This window comes from Macrosteles quadrilineatus, unplaced genomic scaffold, assembly GCF_028750875.1.
Source record: "Macrosteles quadrilineatus isolate MER2022 unplaced genomic scaffold, UCM_ALF_1.0 Scaffold_7__1_contigs__length_78375512, whole genome shotgun sequence".
Taxonomy (NCBI): domain Eukaryota; kingdom Metazoa; phylum Arthropoda; class Insecta; order Hemiptera; family Cicadellidae; genus Macrosteles; species Macrosteles quadrilineatus.
In genome coordinates this window covers 30,044,581-30,072,237 of record NW_026542600.1, presented here as the reverse complement: position 1 = coordinate 30,072,237, position 27,657 = coordinate 30,044,581, and the positions used below count along the sequence as shown (strand labels likewise).

At 33.6% G+C, this 27,657-nt stretch overlaps 2 protein-coding genes across 4 annotated transcripts in view; one reads left to right on the top strand and one right to left on the bottom strand.

Annotated features, from left to right (window-relative positions):
- LOC128998285 (CTTNBP2 N-terminal-like protein) overlaps positions 1-13,618 on the top strand; it is a 60,683-nt gene extending 47,065 nt beyond the window's left edge. For both annotated transcript variants that reach the window (XR_008491187.1, XM_054424356.1), the window contains one exon: positions 9,724-13,618. Coding sequence is in view for 1 of the 2 variants with exons in the window: in XM_054424356.1 (XP_054280331.1) it covers positions 9,724-9,735 (12 nt within the window). In the remaining variant the exon portion in view is untranslated. The remainder of the gene's footprint in view (positions 1-9,723) is intronic.
- Positions 13,619-19,680: 6,062 nt separating this feature from the next.
- Positions 19,681-27,657, bottom strand: part of LOC128999174 (vacuole membrane protein 1-like) — a 41,869-nt gene continuing 33,892 nt past the window's right edge. For both annotated transcript variants that reach the window (XM_054425571.1, XM_054425570.1), the window contains exon 8: positions 19,681-26,555. In XM_054425571.1, coding sequence (XP_054281546.1) covers positions 26,415-26,555 — 141 coding nt within the window. In that variant the 3' untranslated portion in view covers positions 19,681-26,414. The remainder of the gene's footprint in view (positions 26,556-27,657) is intronic.

Here is a 27,657-nt window from a genome sequence, read left to right as displayed (position 1 = left end):
TCACGGGATCATCTTCAGGCAGACGTAGTCATTCTCTTTTTGTACAAGCCTGCGGCAAACAGTTGTTTTCTGGACTAAATCCTTGCGTGGGAAGTTCGTCTAAATAGTGTAGTGTGGCGTAAAATACATTGTTTATTTAATACAGTAGTAAACAGGGAATAAACAGTACTGTACATAACAATAGAAACAATTATGGTATGTATACAAATAAATACAGTATCCTATAAAGAACTACTTTACTGTATATAGAGTACAGCAATGATGCGTTCAGATTAGTGGACGTTCGGATTAAGGGGGTTCGGATTAAGGAGGTTCCACTGTAAACCATTTATCTAAATCTGTTAATGAATTGTAGATTTCTAATTTTATATCCTGGTCACATTTACACTTCACTAGGGAGGTTGTGTCCTCAGCATACAAAATTAGGTTACTTTATTTAACATTATAAGGCAAATCATTTATAAATATTAAAAATAACAGAGGGCCCAAAATAGACCCTTGGGGTACTCCATTACTTACAGTGCCCCAGTACGATATCGACTTGGTACCATTATTGTTACTGTAACTAGTTTGCTGTTTTATTTTGCTAAGAAAAGACTGAACCCAGGCCTAATAATTACCTAAAATGCAATAAAACTTGAACCTACTTTACACAGTCAAAAGCCGAGGGTAGATCACAGAACACACCAACAGTAATCTATCCAAGTCCCCCAAGACCTGCGCAATTATTCGAGACTCAGCCCCACTAGTACTGTAACTGGTTCAAAAGCCAAACAGATTCTCAAAAAGAAAACCATTACAATCTAGGTAAATGCTTAACTGGTTGTGGGATATATAATGTGCTGTTGCTTTGAGCACTTTAACAAGAATCTCATCCCAAGCAGGGTGTTTCTGAGGCCTATTATGACCCTTTTTTTATGTACAGATATTGAAAAAAAAGTTTTACTAAAGTATTAATTAACGCTAAAAACTTAGTAAAATATATATTGCATCTTATAAAGAAAATACCTACAAGAGTTCGCAGATATGAAAGCTTAACTTACCTTAGTCCTATAGTTCTTTGACAATATTAAATTGCATTTTTGAAGATTACTTGATATTTCCTTAAACAAATTTATAGTTAAAAGCTTTTGAGCGGTAAACCATTGTAACAAAATAGTTGAATGTTACTTTATTATGGGCTAATTTACAATTTGAGTAAATGATATAACAATAAAGATTACACACTTCATTTGAGTAACTGTTATAACAAGAGAGATTACACACTTACAAAGTTATTTTGATTTGGCAGAATTTCAAAGTCCTTCCTGACTAGTACGCCATTTGTTTAGGTTTGATTCAGCCAGCTCTAAATCCTTGGTTGTAAAGGTAGAACTTGTTTGTGGAGCACCAACTGAACATAAAATGTTATCAAATGGGATAAAACAGGAATCTTCTCTTTGTGGTCAGTAAAATGATTTACATGAACACTAGTTCAGCATCTTCATCTTCATCTGAAGTATTCCTCACAAGAGCAAAGTACCAATGGCCATCATACACTGCAGCAACATAGGAGTTTAGTGAGGGCTTTGAAGATGGATGCCACAAATTGTCCTCTATAAATGAAAAAGTCAAATCTGGATCTTTGGTCGCCGTTACCCTTCTAATTTCTAAGGAATCACTAGAAATCGGTTTATAGTGGTGAAAACTTCTAGTTCCTGGCACAGTTCTTGTTAGTGAAAATCACTCTTCCAGTTTGATCCGCAATTCATAATTTTCAGCCTTTGATATAAAGTGAAAGTTGATTTTCTCTATGTTTGATTTACAAAAGTCAAACACAGCAGCTGCAGTAGTTATTTGTTCATGATCAGGTCGTTGAAGGCTTGCTTTTCGAAGTGTGCGTTTTATGGTACCTCCAAGACAATCGCAGGTTGACTTACCATGGCTTGTGGCATAAAAGGAGTGCTCAGCATAAATCCCAAAATCGTTTTCATGCTCACATATATTTTTAAAGTTATTCCTGTTTTTGTATTGACCGGCACGGCACATCCATCCGTAAAATAGTGCACCTTTGTGACTGATGGAAAACTGTCTTTCAGCCATTTCATGATTTCTATTTGGACAACATTAACAAAAGATACATCATGATCCAAGTCATCACTGATAAAAACAGTGATTTAAAACCTTTAGTTCCCCCTCACTCGCCAAATAAACACATACTGAATGAAGTGTACAACTGCCTCTTGACCAGTGATAGCTCTGAATTTCATTTTGGATTACAAAAGAATAGTTCTCACTTAAGTCCATCAGTATTACTGCATCATTAAGAGAAAGGTTTTCTTTAAGATGTTTTAAAGATTTAGCTTGGGATTTTGCAATAAAAGAGTGGGGAATGAGCTTCTGAAGCTTATCAACAAGCAATTTGATGAATTCATCTGCACTTGTAGTTTGCCTGACTAATTCTGGTCGGTCAGTGCTCATCCACTGAGTATACTTAACTTCATCGTCATCATCATAATCTTGTAGTTTATTTTTTTTAAATTCTATTATTGCATCATTTGACAGCCATTCATCACACTGTCTAAGCAGGCAGTCTGAATTTTCAGGATCACAAACCATAAACTTGATTAAATCATGATGTGTTTCTTCAATCTTGATAGCGTCAAGAAGTAGTTTAACATTTTGGTGGATACTACAAACACAAACCGAATGGGTGCCCGAAGCACCTGCAGAAATACACCATTTTGGTCGCAATGTACAAAATTTGGAAAATCCTATTTTGTCCTGAGGGTTGTCCCATTTGTAGTAGGAGAATAGTTCATTTAGATTACATAATAGTAACCTTTTTTGCATGTAAACATTTCGGCTGATGCTAACTTTATCTTTTGCTCCTGGTAACATTCTACTATATTCATCTAACTGATAAAATTCTTTGACACGACTTATCACATCTGCAGGAAGTACTTTACCCTTTTTTGGCTCAGGTAGGGATAAAATACCTTTTTCTTTTTTAATTTTTCTTGATTGACGAACAATGTATTCGCTAACTTCAAATTCGGCCATTACCTTTTCTTTGCTCCAAGATGATGGTGCTAATGTTAAAATTTGGATTTTCTTAGATCGGTTGACTTCTTTTACCTTATTTTTTAGAAGTTCTATCATTGTGTCAAAATCTTTTGCTTTGATTACTATTTCTGGGTCAACAATTTCTTCATCAGAACTTTCAACTGGGTAATCTAAAGCTCTAGAAACCTTTTCTTTTATAGCATCAGTAACACGTTTTAATTTTCTCTTTCCTAATGAACTTTTACTCTGAGGGGCAACTACATGACGTTTTAGGGGAGAAACACCCAACTCATCAAAAGTTTTATTAGCCTCCTCAATTAATTCCTTTTTTGTTTCACTATCCACAATGGGAAATGTTGGATCTTCAGCTTCACTGTTACTGTCAACAGATTGAATTTTCTTGGTACACCAAGTACGACATTGAGCACATAGTTTTTCACCGGGTTTCACTAAGACACCGTTTTCAATTAAAGACTTTGCAAAGGACAAACTTGCAGAACACAAAGATTTTTTTACAGGTCTCTTGTGTCTTTTGTTTGGATCACAACAACTCCTTTCATGAGATTCAAATACTTTAGTGTAATAGTATTTGTGATGAGCACACACTTTGGTAAAGTGGTCTAGTCTTATGCCAGTTCTTAATAAAATAAGTTCTTTATCATCATCAGTTAGCTCTGTTGTATCAAACACTTGTTCAATAGATACATATGTGGTTTCATGACAGTCTATGTTTAAAAAATTACCAATACTACAATTATTAGGATGTTCCATGTTTAAAGAGCCTTGTACATTTAATTGCATTTAATTGGGCATTTAATTGCAGCAGTCTAAATTGATATTGGTAAAAGTGTGTTAATCATTGTAGGCTATAATACTTATTGTTTTTGCTTAACTTGCTGTGTACCCTTAATTTTAGTTCATATAAACTAGTAGTCTAATAAAATAGTTATTTGTGCAACTAGTGAGAAAAGTGAGCAATTGACTCACTCGAGAGATATCCTTACTCACAAGCCGTAGGCGAGTGAGGAATGATTTCTCGAGTTGCACATTATACTTTTCCTACAGTTACCATAAAACAAATAAATTAGTGAAGAAACATTGTCTCACTGATGAGCGAATTGGCCACTTTGCTTTCTCAAATCAGTGAGAGAACATGTACATTGTTAGGTAACTGTAGGAAAACGAAATTAACACTTTTAAAATCTCACAATAAAATTAACACAATCAAACACCACCAACACACAACATTTACTGATCACAGTTAGAGTGAGACTGAAGTTTGTCTGAAGCTACTTGCTTCTGACACATAGCTTTCATGTCTGTGCTTGCTCTGCAGGTCACAACATGTCAGCTTGTACACTTCTCTCTTACTCTTATCCCTGATTGTGGGTTAAAAACTTTTGTTCAAATATTATTAATTCCTACCACTGAATACAATCTGGCTACTAGTGAACTAGTAAACTACTTCAAAATTTAAAAAATGTGCATGATATTTTTATAGTGGGTTACTTAAAATCAATTCAACATTTTTCCTTAAATTTTAAAGGAAACAGTTTACAAAAAATATATTAGTATGAAGAAAAACATTAACATCTTTATGTTTTAAGTAATAGCTTAAGGAAAATATAAAAAAAAACTTGTTCTATCCCTTTGGAGAAAAAAAGATGCTGTTGTTTTCCATTATCCGTTGTCGTTTATTTTATAAATGATGAAAATAAGAAATGTAAAATTAATTATCTAATGTAGGCCTAGTTAATATGATCTATTCCTCTATAATATAGCATAGAAGTTACTAATGAAATTGTAAATAGGCTTAGACTGAAAATTCTAGTATTTTTTTTATTTTTAGATATACGATACATAAAAAAAATTTTACATAGAAAACCACTAATGTCTATTTATTTTCAAACAGGTCATAACTTAAGGAAAATTCTGCAAAAAAAATTATTGTTCTAGCTGGTTGGAGAAAAAAGTTATTGCTGTTTTTCACAATCCTTCGTCAAATTAAAAAAAATTAAATTAAAAATATAAATTTTTTATTATTTTTTTATTTTACTCTAGAGTGACCTATATATAGTTTTTTTAATGTTCAAGATATAGGAAACTTGCCTTAAAATTTTGAAAGAGTTATCTTATGGTTTATGAGTAATTAATTTTTTGGTCGCTGAGACTACATTTGGTTGTCGATTCCGAGGCCTGAAATGGACAAAAAAAAAATAATATAAAAAAAAGTATCGGCCGTATCTCTGAAATGTTTTGTAGTTTTACTTAGGGCATAGGAATGAACATTTTCACAAAGTTTCATCAATTTCTGAGATGGTGGGTTTCATGACCCGGGTGATTTGACGTGAAATGACTCTGAAAAAACACAGGATAGATGCCATCGGTACCAGGACCTTTAAATGGTTGAAATGCCCTAAGAGCCCATTTAATACCGTTAAAGGTAATCACAGCCCTAGCGCAAGCCCAATCTTCCCTTGCCGTCCGCACCCTAGTCTCTCTTTCCATCTCCTCCTAGACTATGCTCTGCGGTTGCAAGGATCCTGGGAAGTGAGCGCTCAAAAGGCTATCCAGCACTTTTTCTGGGCCGTCCGTATATGTGCCATCCTCCTTAAGCATTGTTCCTAAAGGTTTGGCCAGACCTCGAGCTAGTACTATATGAAGCTTTGCACATTCAGAAACACTCTCCATGTTCTGACAGAATTCTCTCCATGACTTTTTCTTAGCTCTTCTCATTGTCCTATTGTAAACAGTGAGCATCTTTGAGTAGTTGTTCCAATTTCCCGTACCCTTTGCTACATTATACAGTCTGCGAACCTTCCTCCTCAGAGCTTCTAACCCACTATTCCACCAGCAGGCTTGCCTGCGCATGTTCTTAACAGTCTCCGGGCACGCTTCTTGGTACGAGCTTAGTATGGCCGCATTTAGAGAATTCGCCATGCTCTCCACCCCATGCCCTTCTGTGTCTTTTAATTGTCTTAGTCTGTCCCCTAGAACCTCTCGATACTGGTTCCAGTCTGTCCTTCTCACGTTCCTATAGGTCTCTTTTGTACAAATCAAGTGTATAGTGAATTCAATGTAACTGTGATCAGACGCTGGGTGGTCATCAGGTATGACCATTTTACAACCTTTGTCGCCGCATAATTACTGGCCAAGGTTATGTCCAAAACCTCTTCCCTTAGTACCACCCCTCTCCTCTGTCTAAAGGTTGGTTTGGATCCCTTGTTGAGTATAACTAAATTAGATTCAGCTATAAAACTTAACAAGCTTTCACCTCTCTCATTGACGTTGCTACTGCCCCAGGCCACATAATGGGCATTGGCGTCGCAGCCCAACAGCAGGTGTCTCCTTTCCCTGGCACCATATTCAACAACCATCCTCATTTCTCTGGTCGGTGGTGGTTCCTGAGAGTCATATGGCAGGTATACTGACGCAAGCAGGATTCTGACGTCACCGTCACCCATCTGCCCGTAACCTCGGTCACGGCACAATCCCTAGAACAGAATTAGTGACTTTCAGTGTCTTAATATCTCTTACCGACAAAAATGCAAGCTCTAGGTTTTTCACTGTCAGTATCATCAACTCACCTTTTGTGGTGCCCATCCCCATGATTCTGCCTCCTGCGGTCCATGGCTAATGGATCAGAGCCACACCTATGCAGTCAGCAAGAATTTTCTGGCAAAGCGTAGCCGTAGCCACCTTGCTGTGTTGGAGATTTATCTGGAGCACCGCAATCACCTCTACTTGTGGGGGATCCTTGCTCCCATGCAACCTCTCGCAGTTCAAGAATGGGCGCATCGCAAGAGACTTCAGCTTCTGCGGGGAGTTTTGTCAATTATCATGACCAGGAAATGTCCGCTAGGGTTTGAGTTTCCCCCAATAACCGCCCAGTGGTCTGTGTCAAGGTCATTCTGCAGCTTTAGGCCCTGCATCACGTCCTTCAAGGTTTTTGCCCCGGTTGTGGTGGGAACAAACGCTGATACCTTCACAGCTTTTCACAAGGTCTTTGGCTGGGGAAAGCTGTAGCAGGTTTCCCTCAAAGGGGCTCAACTCCTGAACTTGCTTGACCAGCCAGTACTTTGTGGCTGCGTTAGTACAGCTGACCACTAGGCATCTGCCTTCAAGATGGCAGCTGCTTATCCTGACATCTTTGCCACAAATGGCCCGTCTGGACAGCTCTCCCTTGATTTTATTGGCTTCAACCTCTGTCAGTTTCCTGTCCGGGTGTTCAGTTCTGGCGATTGCCATCTTCTCCACGGACAGTGTCTCCGAATAGGTGGGTGCCGGTGCCCTCTATAAAACACCCGACCCCTCCCTCCTTCCTCCTCGACTTCTTTTTCTCGCCCCCAGCATCCTCAGGTGTCAGGTGCTCTCGCCCTCCTCTTTCCACCTGTCCTTCTGGAGGCTTCAATAGAGTTGGCTTTGGGAGTGCCGCCCTTGCCCTGCTTTTCCCCGCATCCTGGTTCCCAGGGGAACTGGCTTTGCCGGGGGCAGGGTTTGGGTGCTTGGCAGTCCACGCCAGCTTCCTCTCACTTCTGGATAGCATTTTTTCGCCTTTGGCTAAAGCCTCCGCTATCCTCCGTCTTCGTAGCTCTCCCCTGGAAAGTCGTTTGTTTTTTCTTTCCTTTCCAGTATCCGGGAGCTTGTCTTCATCATCAGATTTTAGTAGGCCTTCCTCCTCCATCTGGATCGGATCTTCTACGTTCACACTAGCAATAGGAGTGCTTTCGACCTGTCGGTGACACTCTTCTTGCTCATCAGTCTTGGTTTGGTTGGTTTGCTCACCAACTATTTTTTGAACATCCATTTTGTTCCCACGAGTACCGGGTATCTAAAGGTCCACCTCCCCATTGACCCGATTAGAGAAGTAATTGGTTCATACGACTGGGTTCCCCCTGGTTCCCAGAAGGCTCCGTTTCAGACACTGAGTAGTAGGCCCTCAGTGCCGCAAGGCTCTCAGCACGGGTCGCATTCCACCTTAGCCCAGGGCTCGCAGTGCTCAGACATAGCTATTGCTATGACTGAACGTCTGGGTAAGCGTCCTGCTCTAAGAGAAGCAAGCCTCATCTCAGACCAGTACGAAACACCCAGTTCTGGTGGTGGTGCTGACCCCCACCAGAGAGTCATTCTGGACTCCAGCCTAGATCTGCCGTGATCAGCTTGACAGGGGCCACGACGTGTATGGTGCAGTCATTAGACAACACAGGCCTGTATTTCATTTTGTACTGGCCTTCTTGGACGGTCTTGAGCACCATTTCTGATGCCCCTGGGGGTGAAGTAGTTCCTCAGTTTCAGATATAAATGCAGCCTTGGCTGTCCGAGGAATTACCGCACCCCCTTAACCCCCGCCCCAGAGCTTGGATCTTGTCCATATTCTCTGTCAAACAGCCTCAAACTTCAGATACCTAAGCATTCTACCACTTTTTCAAAAATATATCTTAATATAGATAACGGAATCCTGCCCTTCAATGCTTAGCCGAATCATATAAAAATTGAGTTAAACCCTGCAATTAGAAAACCCTCCAGAAATTATTGATATCTAATAGCTACTACTGTGCCCGTAAGTTTGTTGCTGACGGGCAGTCATGAGTATAATGAGTGCATTTTCATAGATATAAGTTCTTCAAATGTAAATATTTTAAGTCAAGTAGTATAAGGCACTTTGTATTTATTTGATCCATTACTGTATTTGACGTAACCAATGCATTTATGTGAATCTGGTTAAATAAATGACTTATTAACAGGTTGAAATGTAAAAGTTACCTGCTTAGGTAAAATAAGATTTTCTAGAAGCTGGGTAGCATCAATAATCTGAGGTGTAGAATTAGTTCTTCTTGTAATATTTATAAACCTGTCATTGAAATAATTAGTTAGTTTTAGGGTTGGTACAAATTTTGTACAAATTTGTTCTCTACAATCGGGTTTATAAAATTGTGGAGAACTGACTCTGCCTTAAATGTACATTCCAAACAGCTTTACTTTTGTTTTCAGAATTATTGATGTACTTTTTTTTAGTTTTATTTTTTTAGCAGCAGCACAGACTTTTGAAAACATGTTTTATACTGTTTAACATATTATTTAACTGTAAGCTTTATTTAATTTTGCCGCCTAGTGAAAATTTCTTAGTTTCCACTCGAGCCGATTCCACTTGTTACCCATTTCTTGTCTGGAACTGTATCCATACCAAATTAGTATTTTTACGGTTTTATAAGTAAAATAAAATGATTCTGAACATGTCTTAAAACTACTTATGAAACTATTAAACTATTTTGCAACAAATCTAATAAAGCTAACGGCCATGGCCCATGGCTACTGACAGATTACATAATTAAATTTGTATTTTTGTTTTAAAATACTCGCTTTCTTATGGATGTTTTTTGTCTTGGTCCTGGAGCTTGTTTAAGACAGCAAACATCATGTAATACGAAATGGAATGTCCAAGTTTTCAATTTATATTTCTGATATGTTGGGTGTTTAAAATAATAAACATTTTATTTTTAACCTCTCTTACTTTTAACCCCATTGATGGGTCATTGACTTGCCCACCGAGGTTCCAGGTCATTGTCTAAGGTGGCGTAGAGGATAATTTGGTTATTTTTATTATTGATTTTAGTGCTTAGAAAAGTTTTTATGTTACTAAGTTTTCCTTCAACATATATTTTTATCTCACTGTTACAGATGGAGTTATAAGGAGTCTAGACATTGTCAAATTCTACAGAAGTCAACTGCAGTCCCTCGTGTTCACTGAATTTTGCAATAAAACGTGCTTGGAAGCTTACACTAAGACTGGTTGTTTAGCTTAAAAATTAAAGACTTTAATTTAAAATCAATTGAAACCTAAACCTATTATTGTTAGGTAAAAGCTGGTGGGTATTGCATTTTTAGGAGATGTGTTGTATATGTTTGATAAAATACAGACTTGTTAAAAGTAAAAGTAGGATAAAACATTCAATATAATTGTTGCCCAAACTTTGGTTAAAATAAGTAGTTTTGATTCAGAGCTCATATTATGTGACCAACAATTAACATGTGTGTGATTTTACTAGGCTACTGTTGTTAGTGCTGATGAATGTAAAATGTTTGTAAAATTAGAATAGCCATTTTTGTCCCAAACCAGAGAGAACAGTTTTCAAGCGTTGAAACTAGAAATCTTACCCGAACTTCAAGTGATACGAACAAATAGTAGTTGATTTTTTTGTGTAAATTGAAGGTGTTTACAATGTGCTCAATTAGTGAACATCGAGTTGGAAATTATGAATGGGTCGGATATTTACTTTTGAAATAGACTAACTCTGGTTACGTTAAGATTATGTGACAACGTAGGAAAACATAAGGTTCTACTAATCTTAATGACCTAGATATTTTAACTTAATGTTGATTTGTGTGCTTTGTAAACTGGTTGTTTCAGAATTGGAATTTTGTTCAAATCATGTATTGGTATAAACTCCAAAATGTGCTTATAGTAATAATGCTGTAACACTACAGTAATAAGTCCTTTGACACTTCATTTATGCTTTTCACCTCAAGGAGTTGCTGTGTCTTATAAGCCGTCCAAGTCGATATGAACACTTGCAGTCTACTTATCAGTTTCTCCTGAGCCATAGGTGCTCCCAGGATTGCCACAACCTTAGATTCAAATAGCAGTTGATCTGCATTATAAAACCTGTGATCTTCCAACAATTTGAATCTTTACCGTACAAATCCAAGTACAGTAGAAATCCTCATATCTGAATCAATAATTGTACTCAAAAGAGTGATTTTTCTCTTTTGTGATCACTTTTTAGAAAAATGTGTTTGTAAGCCCAATAGAAAATTTATTTATAGGAAAAAGTGGTTAAATGATTAACATAACATTATTACTGTACAGTTGGAGGTAAAAATTACTTACAAAAACTTAGCTTTGGAGGTTATTAGGCCTTAAAATAATCCGGGACTTTCTGTTAACTTTCTTGTCCATAATTTTTTTTTAAATTTGTTTGATAAAACTAAACAACCAATGTATTTTAGCCTAGTAAACACACTATAAATAATAAACCAACTTTAAGAGGTTATGCCGACTAGCTAAACTGAGTAAAACACGGTAAAATACTAACTCGCAAGAGTACTCAAGTCACGGAAACTTGTGCAAGCAACTGTGTCTAAGCCGTGGGAAATACATTTTGATATTGACTTCTGAGAAGTGGCCGGATGTCAGGTGTAAATTGATTCATCTATGTATTAGTTTCCATCCATCAAGTTCCTTACGCGATTAGTGTGGTTCAAGGAGAATTATCAGTACATCTACTGATTTATGGCATTACGTAGGTACACAAATAACTACAGCACATGAATCTCCACAATCCACAGATTGACTAAAGGCTAATAAACTTTTAGCTCCTGAACAATAAAGTTCTAAATGAAACCTATGGACATGGAGGCAAAACAATAATACCCCCGCCGCAGCAAACCTGCAGTCTAAGCGAATTTCCATTTACCCGGCTTGATTTCTACTAAAACATTCCCTAAAAATTGTCAGATTTATTTTCTATTTAAATAACATTAATTTTAGTAAGTAATTAGGTTTGCTGCTATGGGGAAGATATTGAAGGATGTTTTTTTATCGAAATGTAGATAGCTTAGTATAAAATAAACAAAATAGTCAAATTTGATTAAAATATATCCATAAACAAGCAAACTACAACAGTTTATTTATTCTTCATAAGAATAACATGGAAATTTTAAATTTACAATTTTTAAAATTATCTCCGTAACCGTTGGACATACAACAATGCTTCAATACAGTAGACTCCCTCTTATCCGGACACCTTTTAATCGGAAATCGGTTTAACCGGACCACACTCGGCGGAAATGACATCTATTTAACCGGACAATTTTTATCAGCACATTGGTTTAACTGGACTAGATCGGCAGGAAGTGGGCGGTACTAAAAAGACTGTTCTCGTGGGAAAGGTTTGAGACCAGTGATCACGTGTCTAAATACAATGCTCTCCTAAATTTAAGTTGAATATCACAGTAAACAATCCGTTTTAACGAGTTTTTGGGGACGTCGGTTTAACCAGAAAACCCGTTATCCGGACTGGCCTCGGTCCTGAGGAGTCCGGATAAGAGGGAGTCTACAGTATACAAAATTGTTTCTTTTTTTAAGCTCTAGAAAATGCTTTGAAGAGAAATTATGAAATTTTGTGTTTTAGGGTCAAAAATGAGATAAATCAATTTTACCCCAAAAAAACCTCCCATAAACCTCCCTTCTCATAGTCCGATTCTGCTGGTTCGCGAACTCGTTTGAATAAACGTAGGTTTACACGTTTGTACCAAATTTCATCAAAATCGAATAATTTTTGCTGGAGTTATCGCGCTAATGTACACATATATATACCGGGTGTCCCAAAAAGAATGGATCAAAAGTAAACTGACATGAACACTTTATTCTTAAAGATAAAAAGTTAACTTTATAAACATTTTATTTCTCAACTTTTTAAGTTTTTCCTAACATGATTTCACAGCCTAACCTCTACATGTTCTCCGTTGTTCGCTCGGAGAAAGTCAAGGCGGTGTTCAAGCTCAGACCACACATTGTGTCACATTTCATTGGATATTTTTCCAAAGGCTTCCCTTATCTTTGCTTTTAAGTTCATCTAAGTTTGAGATCGGCAAGTTATACACTTGATCTTTCACAAATCTCCATACAAAAAAATCACAAGGCATAATGTCTGGAGATCTAGGAGGCCACCGTATGGGACCGCCGCGACCAATCCAACTGTCTGGGAAGGTTTCATCCAGTGACTCCCTCACAAATAATGTCCAGTGCGGAGGAGCACCATCTTGCTGGAATATCACGTTTGGATGGAAAGCCTCTAATTGAGGATAGGCATAGTTCTCCAACATGTCGAGGTACACGTTTCCAGTAACTGTTTGCTCATGAAAGAAAAAAGGGTCTATTAACAAGTCATAAGCAATGCAACACCAGACGTTCACTTTGGGACTGTCTCTTACATGTTTACGAACAAAATGCGGTCTTTGTGAACCCCAAATCCTCACATTATATTTGTTTACGTTTCCGGAAGTGGGGAAGGTTGCTTCATAAAAAAAAAAATTCTTTTTAAGAACTGGTCGTCTTCAGCAACTTTATCCAGCACATTAATCGCAAAATCTTTACGAAGATGTTTGTCATTTGGTTTCAACTCTTGCAAAACTTGAAGTTTGTATGCTCTAAAGTGTAATATCTTGTGAAGAACTCTTTGAATACTAGAACTCACGTTCAGCAGTTCGAAGTGACTTTCTTGGGCTTTGAAGATACGCATCTCGAATGCTGTCAACAGCTTCATTCGACAGTCGAGGCCTACCGTAACCTTTTTTATGGCTGATGTTTCCAGAATCCTTAACTGCCTGTACCATCTCTGGATACTGTTTCTGGATGGTGGATTTACATTGTATACAGTCCAAAATCTTCTTTGTAATTTAACCTCTGATTTAGTCTCAATGAACCACTCGAGGCACTGTGCTTTTAACTGCACATTCATAATGCAACTGTGAGGTTTGTTTATGTTTTGAAAATTCAAGCGTGCTCACAACAATGAACAGCTGATTTTTGTTGAATCATAAAAAAAAAACAAAAAAAAAACTTAAAGATGTCAGCTTTAAAATAAGCCATACTTGACTTTCCTACGACCCTCAATAACACGTTTATTAAGCTGTGTAGATTTGATCCATTCTTTTTGGGACACGGTGTATATAAATATAAATAAATAAATAAATAAATATATATATATATATATATATATATGAATTTGAACAAATAGAGTTTTTGGACTCTGGGGACCTCGAAACGAAAAAGTGAATTGGTCCCGGGTCTAGGTATTACCAAGAGACCTACGGTAATAGCTTATTCCCTATATGGGAAATTTGCTAAAAAACAAGCATCGAGTTAAACTCAAATGAATTTAGGACCTTCAATGTTCAAAGGATTTCCAAGAGATAAGATTCTTTGATTCCTTTTATCTAGTCTTGGGGTTTTCACAGACACACACAAAATGAGGACAATGACTTCTGCCTCTAAACTTGACTTTTAATAAACTGGATAGCTAGCTACAATGTCATTTTAACAAGTTTACGAGACTCAGCCATAAGGATTTTCATTCACTACTTAAAGGACTTTTAAAGCACATTGAACGTTTTTAAATTACTATACCATACCTTGTTTTTGTCAACATGAGCTTTAGTTAGGATCTAGAATCGAATTTGTTAAAAAAATTATAAATTTATACCAATCAGAGAGCCATTCATAATAATATTAGAGTAAATTCTTCAGAGGTGTTGTTTGGTTTGTTTGTTCCATTCACTCATACAAAAATAATACAACACATAAACTTTAATATCTTGATAAAAAAGTATGTAAAATCCTAATATACATCAAGGAAAAAATATCCCAAACTAGTATTTTTTATTAATTAATTAACGTTTGCATAAACTTTCATTATGTTTTTCATAACACTTAATTATGTCATCTGTATGCATTTGTTTCTAACAATTGAGTGCAAAATAACCACATTTATATTGATGTTTGTAACAGTTGTTAACCAGGACTGGAGAGTCAACTTAATAAGGACATTAAGTATAACTCCGTCCCATATCATGCCATCAAGTGTTTAGTGGCAAATGTATGACAGCTTTCAATCAGAATATAGAATTGCAAGATATCTTTAGAATAATAAACAAAATATATTAACAATCTTGTGATGATTGTTTTGCCAGTTAAGCTATTTAATAAACTCACCCTTCTTAATGGAGTTAGTAGGAAATATGTATTCAATAAGCAATGGATTTTCACTGAAAAAAATTATTTGTTTTAATTCTATTTCACGTTAAAATTACATTTTAATGGTAAGTAACATCATAGAATTACATGTTAACTAATACATTTTTTCAAATGAATAGTTCCAAAACAATTAACTTGATGAGGGTATTCTTAGCTTGCAATAACTAGTTTTTTTTTTAAATTTCCAAGTGTGTACAAGTATACTTTATAAGCATGGGTGACTCTTTTATGTTTTAAGACAGTTTAAAATTGTCTTAAACAAAATCATGTTAAGCTTAGTAGTGTTTACACAACATTAACAGGGTCTTGGCATTTTACTGGCTGAAAGTTAATTTATATATTCAGTCAATTTGTGTTGTTAAGAATTTATACATGCATTTAATGATTTAATTTAATTTATATAAGAAAACCTAATTTGTTCTATAAATTATTATAATAATCATAAATCATTATTAATATATGTTGTAAATGTATCATTTAGTAAACATTTTAGGGAAGAGTGATTGGTGAAATTTTACATCCCAATTAAATACCAGGGATTAAGATAATGGGAAAGAATGAGTCTTTATATAATAGGTACATACCTTTGTTCATCTTCAGTCTTATATTTATTTATTGATGAAGACGTCTGTCAGATTTCATGGACTACATAACTTGATGTTTTGGATTTGAAAATGGGTCTTTGACCTGAAAATATAGTTATCCCCGATCTACTGTTTTAAGACTGAAGACGGACAAAGGCACGTAACCACGTAAATGGTAAAAATGGAAATGTGTAAACGAGTCTTTAAACAGAATTTTTATGTTTCTTATTGATATTTTTGGAACTCACGTAAACAATTTAATGTATATTTAAATATTCTGATAAAAATGCTTTCTAATTTATTATGATAGAATTTCTGGGAGAATATTTGTGATGTGGAAAGCGAAAAGGGACCTCTTATCGGCGATGCAAATTTTCAGTACGGCCGATATAAGTAATTAAGGTCGAAAATATCGAAATTCGGTTTTTTATCGACTGTTATACCTCATTTATCATAGAACAGGACAGTATCAGTTAAAATATCGAGTTGAAGACATGAAATATCGAAATAAATCATTTTGTTAGCCTCTGCACGGTCCGAAAAAAGGTACCTCTTGTCGCTCAATGTTATTTTGCCATAACGAGAAGAGGGCATATTTCTAATATTCACTTTATAAACAGACTTTAGTCCAAAAAATGAATTGCCCTGTATTCTAGAGGAAATTTAGAGAACTACAACAAAGCTCAGTGTACTGAGAACAAAATATCTCACAAATTTTGCGGTCCCGACAAGAGGTACCTTTTCTTATCTTATGGAGAAATAACATAGGGCCGACAAGAGGTCCCTTTTCTAAAATGCTATTTTTACGACATGCTTCAATAAAATAACTATTTAAAAGAAAACTACCAGGAGTTAAGACAAAAATCGGTTTTGCTTTCAAAGTGGACATTATAAGCTTTCTTTTGATACCAAAATCGTTTCTTAAATATCAAAAAAACTGTTTTTATGCATATTTGAAATTTTCAAAAGGGTTTTACTCAAAATGACCCTTTTCAATAACAAAATTTCAAGGTCCTTTAACTTAAACAAAAAACAAATCTTAGATGCATGGGACATATACCAAGTGATCCGGAATATAATAAGGAATTCAAATATATATTTAAACTCAAAATCGAAAATTCCCGACAAGTGGTCCCTATTCGCTTTCCACATCACATTTATTGTATTAAAGAATAATTAGCCACCTTATAATGTCAATCCTTTACAAATTAATCTTGACCAATCTTTTGTTTGAATCATATTGATTCCTTAAATAAATTAACCATTCTATTTCAAAGATATATATTTTAATTAGTATATATACAATTTAGCTCAACATCCATTCTCTTTATCTTCAGGTGATTGGGAAACATACTTTATACACCCAGGGATGTAAAGTTTTACTATAAGTCTTACCTCAAGCTTTTATACATGTGATCTAACTGCCCTTGTTTCATAGAAAGCTAATCAAAATAAATTTTGTTTATTATAAATTATGTGCAGTACATAATATAACGTAAACAAACCAATAATTCAAGGTTATATCATATGCAAAGTGTCTATGTATAATATCAATCATAAAGTTATAACCGACAATTGTAAAAGTTAGTTAACCGATTTGGAATGTTCATAATGTATCTTATAGATAAGAAGCCTGGCGTATCTGAGATGTAGATTTTAGCATAGAAGTGTATAATTTCTTAGCTGTTATTTAAATATTGTAAATGTGTAAAAAAGGTTAAGTTTGTACATATATGTAATAAATACTATTACTTGTAAATATCAACTTAATTACTTGCCAAACAAAATTCTTAATCATCATCATCTTAAAAGAAAACATTTTTTACAACTTGAATTCAAGATATTTTTTTATTAATGGCGTTTTGCATCTCAAATACCAGAATTTATTAGATTACTCACAAAAGCCTATAAAATAGTTCACTATTTATTTTTTATTTTTGAAAAAATCACAAACAAATGATAGTTAGTTTTATAGTCAATTTTACTAATGCTGTTGCAAAAAAACAAACCACAAATATCTAATTTGATTGGTCAATTTACTTTTTCATTTTGATGTCCTCTAGGAGGCCAAACTTTTCATTCAAATGTATGTTTGTATGTGAGCGTGTGTTTCCCCAAAAAAAAACTCAAGCGATTTTGGTCCTATTTAGATAATATTCTGTACGAATGTGTAGGACTGGATAGTGGATAAACTAAGTTAAGTTTGCAAACCAGCAAGATCACCTGATCTAGTGAACGGTGATATAATGATCATAAAAAATGTTTGTTTTAAAATTTTTACACTTAAAAATTAAAAAGTCCAATTTATTGCAGGTATCGTGTATATAAAACAAATTGTATTATATAAAAAAAAATATTTCAAAATGTTTCGTATTAACATTTTAAAATAGTTTATGAAAAAATCTCTGGAATAAATCATTAGTAAATATCATACTTAAAACATCATAGCCAAGATTACCGGTTTAGGCATTATGATAATTACATTTCCATTTTCTTCTGCAAAATAGTTTTAAGGTATTACAAGTAAAGAAAAAACACCTCGTATTAACAATCTTCAAATTATATTTTTACATCTGTTTTATAGAAAACTATTCTATGGTATATGATAGACAATTAATAACCAATCTGGTTTTCCTATCCGTAATTATAAATTAGGATCCTCAACAATAATTATATTATCTCAAAACATAAAAACAAACATATTTGGTAAAAAAATTGACCCAAGATGTATTTTCACATTTTTTATAACAATCATATATTTTACCCACAGCAGTGACATTTACTGAGCACCGAGCTATTAAAAGCTGGTCTAGGAGCATGTTTACAGAGCTACTTTTAGATCAACAGTCTAATTTATACTCTAGAGACATAGTTTATTTGTCATTGAATTTGTATGAGGTTTATACATACAGGTTTGTGTGTTTGATCACTCATAAGAAGATACTCAGAGAAACGTTAAACATTTAAGAACATATAAATATATCAATCCAAAGACTCTGAAAAAAATGTGAACTTAACTAATCATTAAGTAAGTTTATTTGTCAATTTGGAGACATAAATAATGACCGAAAACTCTACTTTAGGAAGGAGTTAGGTATTCTTGATGAAGAGGTAGACTAGAATATGAAAACAAAATCAAATCAACTTAGACAACCTTTAAATGTTTGCTTTGTTATGAGCAGTAGTTAACAGACTCCCCCAACTATTTTGACCATTTTGTATATTTTATATATTTGAATATAACTATTAGCCAAGTATTTTATAGTTTGTGTGTTACAGAAAATACTTAAAAAGAATCATGTTGAATTTCAGTTAATGAGAAAGAGGTTGGGTGAAAGGTTGTAAAAATGTAATTTTCTTTGGTTTCACTAAGTGAGTAAACATTGAAATGATTGTAGGACTTGATGTTTTCAGAGGTACACTTCTGTTCTCTACAGATGAAATGGTGGAGCCACTACTACTTTGGCCTATGTTATATAGCACAAAACGTATCACGTCACAGTGAGAATCCTTTGCTGTTAAAGAGGTTGCCTTATACTTTATTTTGTCTAAACCGAATATTTAATTTTTGGGAGCTGTAAAAATATAGAGACCATATCTTACAAAAGATGTCTTACAAATGACATAGGCATTGAAAGACACAAAATATTTGAAAAAATAATATAATTTAAATTGAAATCAATTTCCAAGTAGGCAAAAACTAGGTTACACACCATAATGAAGTCAAAATTTGCAGGCTTGAGATCGTTTTTCAAGAAGATCGAGAACTTGCAGAACGCTTTCACCAAAGGTGATGTCACTCTTTGACTACACAGTGTTCTTTGCATCATAAAATAAGCAATACAATCTTCCAAGAAAAAACATAATATTCCTCTAAATTTTATAAGCATATGACAACTGTTTTAATCTACAAAATGTTTACTGGTTTAAATTGTTGTTTTGTTTTTTATTATATAAAAATGTTAAAAAAGCTGATAACTATTGAGTTTTAAAATATAATAGAGGTGTAAATATTTAGCTAAATATTTTATTTAGTTTATTTTCATTCTATAAATGGATTTAACCAATGTACAAATTATTGATGATATAGTGCTTTGGATTTTGAAACTACGGGCAACAGCATTTATCTAATTCATACTATTTATATTCTCAACGTCTTTCTAGAATTTCCAAAGTTTAAACTATGTGTATGGATACCCAGACAAACTTTAATCAGAAACAAAATAAAACAAAACAAAGTTATCAACAAAGTTTATTTTTATAAATTGTCAATTTACAAAAGAAACATAAACCAACAATCACTAATCTGATGACTTGTTTCACAAACACAAACGAATTAGAAATTGTTTGAAAGAAACATATGGTATGTTACAGTGGTGGTAGAGGTAATATTAGCATGGTCCTCTCAAATGAGATAGGAAGGGAGGAATGTGAAAAGGAATGGATCTGATCAAAAACAAACCATTACCTACTACAAAAACAACTAAAAGTACCTACTAAAAATTAAGAACAACAAACACATATAATACTGCATGAAACTTGCAGAACTAGACAAACAAAACTTAGTTGTGTTATACAGACTAATATTTAAATATGTTATTTGTAAAGCAATTTTCATCTTTAAAAGAGTACTTGTTTTGTGTGACAAAGTTGTAAAATGTAGAGATGTCATTGCAGTAAGTCTATCTGGTATTTTTAACTCATTTGTATTTTAAGTTTTGAATATTATATTGAATAATGCTATTGACCTAAACCAGATATATTGAAGAAATAACAGCATATCTGGTTTTTTTGTAAATGCAGCCCCCATCTTATTAAGCAAGCATACAGTTCTGTTAAGGTGCATGTTGAGTTGCTGCAGCTATCTAAAAATTTTAGAAGGTAAAAAATAATTTACAAAGAAACCTTTTATATTTAACTGTAGCAAAAACCGCTGTTTTCAATACATGCAAAGCAGGGCTATACTATTAATTCCTAGGGCAAAAAAATAATCAGTTGGAATAAGGAGATCAGCCTTACAAATTTTACGGCCATGCCAACAAAAGTGAGACAAAAGCAAACTTTGTAGAAATATAAATAAATTTGTGTAATAGTTAAATGTGTAATGCAACATATATTTGTATGAGCTCTTAAAAGTAAAGTAAGTAATCATAATATTGTAAACCAGCCTAATTCAGACATGGGAAGGAGTTGATACCTACAATGTTAACAAATTACAAACATGTACCTACAAATTTGTTTTTTTAATTAAAAAATTGCATAAGTATTTTTTACTTTTCAATTTAGTTAAGTATGCCCACAATTTAAAATACTGCATTATTATTGGTTACTGTAATATTCAAAGTGGCAGGATTAGAAACCCTCTAAGTATTCCACAAGCACAATCTAGTAGTTAGTAGTTTGACAAGGCGGTGTTTGATTTTTTTAATTACAATATTCCAAAAAAATCTGCTGATTGTATTTACTGAGAGGGAAACTTAAGAACAAAATACCACGGTGAAGTAAAAAAATATACATCAAAATCCAAGGAATATTTAATCCAGATTCTTCAAAAGAATAGTGGAAACTAAATTATAAAATTAATTTGAATAGAAAAAAAGGCAAAAACTAGGTATAACAAAGGGTTGAACCTTTAACTTGTTTGTGGTAACAGCTTAATCTACTTACGCAAAAGTCCTTTCTTCTTTAATTACAAGTTAATATGGTAAATTTTTTGTTTTGCCTCTTAATAATTATAAAAAAGAGATATTGTAATACTGTAGCATTTAACACTACTAAGTGTGTACTCAGCTTATGGGAGGGATAAGAAGCATGAGACTTAGATGGACTAGACACATACTAAGAAGAGAATACAAATCAAACCTGAAAAACATTCTCAAGGGAATGGTGGAAGGAAGAAGACACAGGCAGGAGAAGACCAATAACTAAATGGTGGGATCAGGTCCAGCAAGAGATGAGACTTTTGGGAATTGAAGAAGATGCTGAGGACAGAGACAGATGGAGGCGCTGTGTTGCTGAGGCCAAGTACCGTCTGGAGTACAAATGGACATGGTAGTAAGTAAGGTTCCTAAAAAAATATGTTTTTATAAAATATTCCAGAGGAGTTTTGATCTATACACAATTTAGGTTTATGTATACCCTTAGGCCTACAAGATTTGGTAGTCTTCTAAAAAAGAAGTTGTGAGTTCCATAATTATGTCAGTCTCCATGTTATTCCGCCCATGGGAAATGAAAACAACCTAAAACGTAAATATTTACTTGACTTGCATTATGATATAGTCTACCTTAGTATTAATATGTTATATTATTATTTCTCAATGTTAAAAACTGAACAGAGACAAGAATAACCCAAAATGGTGAATTTGTTTACAACTATTAATTGTTTAGAGGAATTTCTTTTAACTTGACAAAGATACAAAAAATAAATTAGGTCTTGGTTAAATCCAAAAAAATTTTAATCAAGAACAAAATCACCTATACAATATTTTCAGATGTTTTCTTTTTATGAAGGTATGAAAAGAAGGTTGAGTTAAAAGCCCTCCCTTTTATATTCATTGTTATATTATTTCTCAAGTCAGTTTTAAAGTTAAATAAAATATCAAATAAGGCTAGGGCATGTATTCATATTTTTGAAGTTATTGCTTGAAGAGTATCCATACAATATTTTAAATACTGCTTCATGTGGCATATTTTCTTCATCTTAGTTTTCTTTGAAAAAAAAAGAATTCAGTGAGTTTTTTCAACTGAACATTTGAGGTTATCATCAGCATTAGGCCTGTGCAGGGACCAGGTAAAGCAAAGCAAAAGATATGACAGTATAGTACAGTGGAACTTGGATAATTCAAGTACCAAGGGACCAGCAGAAAATGTTTAACTATTCAAATAAATGAGTTTAGAAATTAGGTCATAAAATAAAAAAAAGTCACTCTTTCGATCCAAAAATGTACCTACTGGAAACTCAATTATTCAGTAAATTTAGGGTTTATACCACTGTTTTTTTTTTGTTTTTTTTTACTTTAGGTTTGGTTTAGCCTTGTTGACGACATAAATGATTGACTTATAAAAGAGTAACCAATGTTGAAGCATAGAAAAATCTCCAATCTGATATTACCATCAGCACTCATACGATGAATAGAGTTTCACAGTAACTATTAAGTATTAACTGGTGAACAATACGGTACAAAGCAAGAGGAGGTTAGGAAGCAACAACAGCCCACACTACACAAAAGATGGAAGTTTGAATTAAGCATGTTCCACTGTACAATAACAGCCACTGAAATGCTTACTCATAATATTCATGTCTAGGTTTGACTACGGATAGGACTTGACATTCCGTTACTGTGTTAAAGTTGTAGACAGTTTTGGAATGCAAATGAATGTAATTGACCAGTCAACGGTATAGTAAGCTGATGTAAATCTCTAATTTTTGTAGCATTCACTGACTTTTTTAACCAGCAAAACTGTAAGGACAACCTATATGAACTATATAATCTTTTATCAACTATCACAAGAACTATGGGTGAAAATAGGATTTTAGACTTTTGTCAATGTCTCATTTAGATAGACTACTTCAATATCAAAGAGTTAAATAAATACTCAACTGACTGAGCCAGTTGATGACTTGAAAATTGAAATCCACAAGACTAAATAACTAAACACACCACAAAGAGATTGTAAATTCACATGGTACTCTACTCTGTTACTCACAGTAAACTCTCACTTAATGGTTAAGTAATAGCAACATGTCATAGAAAAAATATTTGCAACTATAAATTTAGCTCATATTATTATTTATTTATTTCATTGTGATCTGAATAGCACGGTTTACAAATTCTTTTCACATTATGATAAAACAAACAGCCCTTTTAAATTATAAACTCATTTATACAAAGAACATGTAATATTCTTGAGCTTTAAGTAATCTGATTTAGACATAGCATCAAAACAGCCCAAAACACTAAAAGAGGTAGGTTAAAACTTACACTGAGAATGACTGGCTTACACTTTCAGTCCCTTAAAAACTAGGAGGGATTATTGGAAAAGAAAACATTGCATTTAATAATGTCCAAACTAAATCTGTGATGAATTTTACCCAAAATCTCATGATACATTAATGTAATAGTCATTTTAAAATGTTCTAATCATTTGATGGAATTGATTATAAAAGATTATTATAGTATTTTTATACAAGTGCTGCTGTAAATAACCTTAGATTTTAAGTTACAGCTGTCTCATTTATTTAATTTGTTAAATACAGTACATAAATTCAAATTTGAAGCTATCCATAGGTCAGTTAATTTTGTATAGGTAATTTGTTAGTAAATGTATTTGATTGAAACATGATGTGTAGTTAAATTAGCTCATATTCAGTTGATAGCTGTTGAACAACACCGTGTTCTATGTCCCACACTCAGCAAACCTGAGAACTCAGCCTTAGTTATTCACTATGGGAACAAAAGAAATTGCATTAATCATCTGCTAGATTTATTATGTTAGGTCAATCTTATTATGTGGTAATGTATTTACCTCGCAACAATTCTAGATACTCTTGGAATACAAACAAATAACTGCATGCATACTAATTAACACGCTTTCAAAAAGTCAAAGTTCACAGATTTTATGCAATAGGAGCACTTCACGTTCAAACATTTTACTTACTATATTAATTTTTGAGCAAACCTTATGTAGAGGTACTTTGTTTCTAACGCTCCTTTTAGTGAAAGTGTCAAAGGCAATAGCCATCTTAATACAGTACCCCTTGTAAATTTATTGTATAACATTATGTAAAGAAAATAAAACAGAAAAATAAAGAACAGAAAAAACAACAAAAGAAAAATAAAACATATTTCAATGCAAAGAAATGAAATTTAGGTTTAAATATAAAGATAATATAACATAAAAATTTTTTTATATGTAGCTTAAGGACTAGCATAAAGGTTGAATGTTACACTACACAGCTTTATTATGGTTGATTGCAGATGCATTTATGTTTGACGTTTGACATGAACTTATTTATTACAGTTGAGGGAACCACCTGGCCAGTCATTATTTTACAGAACGGCTAGTAGTGACATTGGTAAACGTCTGTTGACACTACTTAAGAAAAGTAGTTAACTAACTAAAACAATACTAATCATCAGTGTTGGGGAAACTATTTTATTGAGGGCCTCGAGTATCCTGGAGCTTCAGCAGTCCGGGGCCGTCAATCTAGTGGAATTGGTATCCATTAATGATGATGTCTATTAAAAGGTCAACATCAGGTACCAAGATCAGGATTTGGACCATTAACAAAAAACGTGAAGTTAACAATGGCACAGAAAAATAACAAACACAATTTAATACCATATTTTTAAAACGTTAAAACAAACACTGTTACCATTTTACGGCGATAGACATCACAAGTTCCATACATAAACAGCACCACACCACTTCCCAACACTGATAATTAATAATAATTGATATTAAATCCCAGACACTGAACATAGTATTTAATCAACAACAAATTCTAAAAATACATTGCATAAGTATATAACAAATGCAATGATAAAGTATCAAAATTGTTTCTAATTTATATTATAACTAAGTTATAAATAATTTTTGGACCAATTATTAAGGGTAAGTGTTGATTATGTACAGTCCAGCAAATATCTCATCCAGTAGGTAAGAGGATAAAATGTGTACTTCAATTGCGTCTATTTTGGAATAATTGTCTTCTTGCAACTTTTGATTTACTGCTAGAAAACACGAAAGTGTACAAACCCCTTTTTCCAAATACAAGCTGAACTAAATATATAATACAAAAATAAATATGTTTTTATTATGTAAATGTTGTAAATTTTGAGCATGTTTATCTTAGCCTACAGTTACAACAAGACACTAGTCTACAGTTTAGGATCTTAGATACAGTGGAACCTTGATAACAAGGCCATCGATGACAAGTGAAGTCACCCTTGATAACGTTGTGTAATTTTCAAATCGCAAATCAAATGTGATTATCACATGATATTTCAAACCTCGATAAGAAGTCAACCTTGATAACAAGTCCTATATAATAATCCCCATGAGAGTCTTGTTATCGAGGTTCTAGTGTATAAACATAATGAACATTCAAAATAATTAACGAGGGCACAAAAAAGGGTCTCATTATTTTAGATCCACATTTACAGACAGCAAAATGCACAGACTAAATGCTCCATAGTTCTATACAAAAGTTACTGTAACTAACCATTTGACTTGGCAACCTCTAGTCCTAACTACAGCACCACATGGTACAGCTTGTCATCACTAACAAGGTAAAACATCGTGAAGCTTAAAAAAAATTTGTTCAAAACTTAAACTCTGGTGAGTTGAAGGTGGCAAGTACTTATAAATAGCATAACAAAATTGTAAACATAAATCAAAACACTAAAGGAATTAAACCTTTAAAATTAACATTTTCTGCAATATCACACATTACAGTCTACAAACAAATGTTCCCATAATCCTGGCAAGTAATTTTGAGTTTGAACTTAAAACATGATATGAATCTTGAATCATGAGTTGAATATGAACAAAATTATACGAGTAATTGTTCTATATAGACAATAATAATGTTGGTCAAATGTGCGTGAACAATCGTTTAACATACTAAACCTAGAACTGAACCACACATACTAAAGCAATAATAGGTTGTAGCTTTCATTTGGACTAAATAGGTCTACAGTGTAGTGACACTTTAGTCTTTGAAACTGACTACATTGTACATTAAACATTCTTGCCCACTTGAAAACCGTGTAATAATTTGACATTCCGATGTACAAAACTCATAGGAAATCTGTATAAAGCCATTGAACACAGCACAGGCATGTAACCTTAATATTTACTTACTACTATATAAATAGATAAAATAAACTTTCATTTCAACAAGAACAAGCGACTATTTACAAAACCGCAAAACAACGCATAATAAATTATCTATGCAAACAATAAAGTCAATCCTTGGATTCTTTTTGGGTTTTCAGCTTCTTGAGGCGCTTGTGGTAGCTTTGTGCAAATGCATTGATGAGGGAAACGATGAAATACAAGAACATCGAGATAGAAAACCACTCGATTAACTTTGATATCCAGTTACCCTGCAAAAAAACATCCCATAAAACATAACCAATGTAAATGCAAAATGATATAAACATCAGAAGTCGAATATCTTCAGGGCTGTGTGAATAGTTTGAAAAGCTAATCGAATCAGAATCGTTTAGGGATTTGATTTGGATTCGAGGACAAATCTACTGTTTCATTCGAATTCGAGAACAAATCTACTGTTTCTAACTATATTCGGATTCTGAATTGATATTAGAATTTACCGGAAAGAGTTCCAGGTTCGTATTTGATATTCCAATTTACCGGGATTTATTTATTTATTTATCGAGTTACATGTCAGTATATCATAATAACAGGACATATTGTCAATTGTTAAATAAAGACTAAAACTAATAGATAAAACTAATACATCTGTATTTATACAAAAACAACTGAATCTTCCCAAAATACAACATTGTTACATGACAAAAAATTGAGCTAGAAAGAGTGGGAAGGTTTATTTATACCCAATTCCAGCAGTCCTCAAAATAATCTGCTAATGAAAAAAAGATTTAGTCTTGAGCCATTCTTTTAAAGAAAGTCTAAACTTAGAGGGATTTTCTAGAGCAATTAAACTTGTTGGATTTGGATTGGATCATCGATTTGTCCGTCAAGCGAGAATGAAATGGCGGATATGGTTGGGTTTTCTTTCCTGCTCCTTGTTCAGTGCCGATTGAAATGACACTGAATCCCAATTCCAAACCAGTCCGGATTGGAATTGGAACATTGGATTGACTTGAATTTAGAGTTTGAGTCTTTCTTGAGTGACTTGATAGTACGACAACGGGACAGCATCAGTATGACAAGTTTAACTGAGTTTTTTACTACGCCTATGTTTTAGAAGAATTTATAGTTCTAATGATGCACAGTACTTCTGATTAAAAGGAAAATATGACGTACCGGTAAAGATAGCCATATTCAAGTAAGTGTAAACTTATGGGTGGTAAAAGTTCGCCTTTTTTATGTATGTAACTAATTAATTAGTATGATTAATTATAGCATATACTTATTAAAATTTTTTATTGGCATAAAGCTTCCACAGTAATTATCCAGATTATCATTATCACCTTCAATATTTTTTCATATTTAATTAGGCCT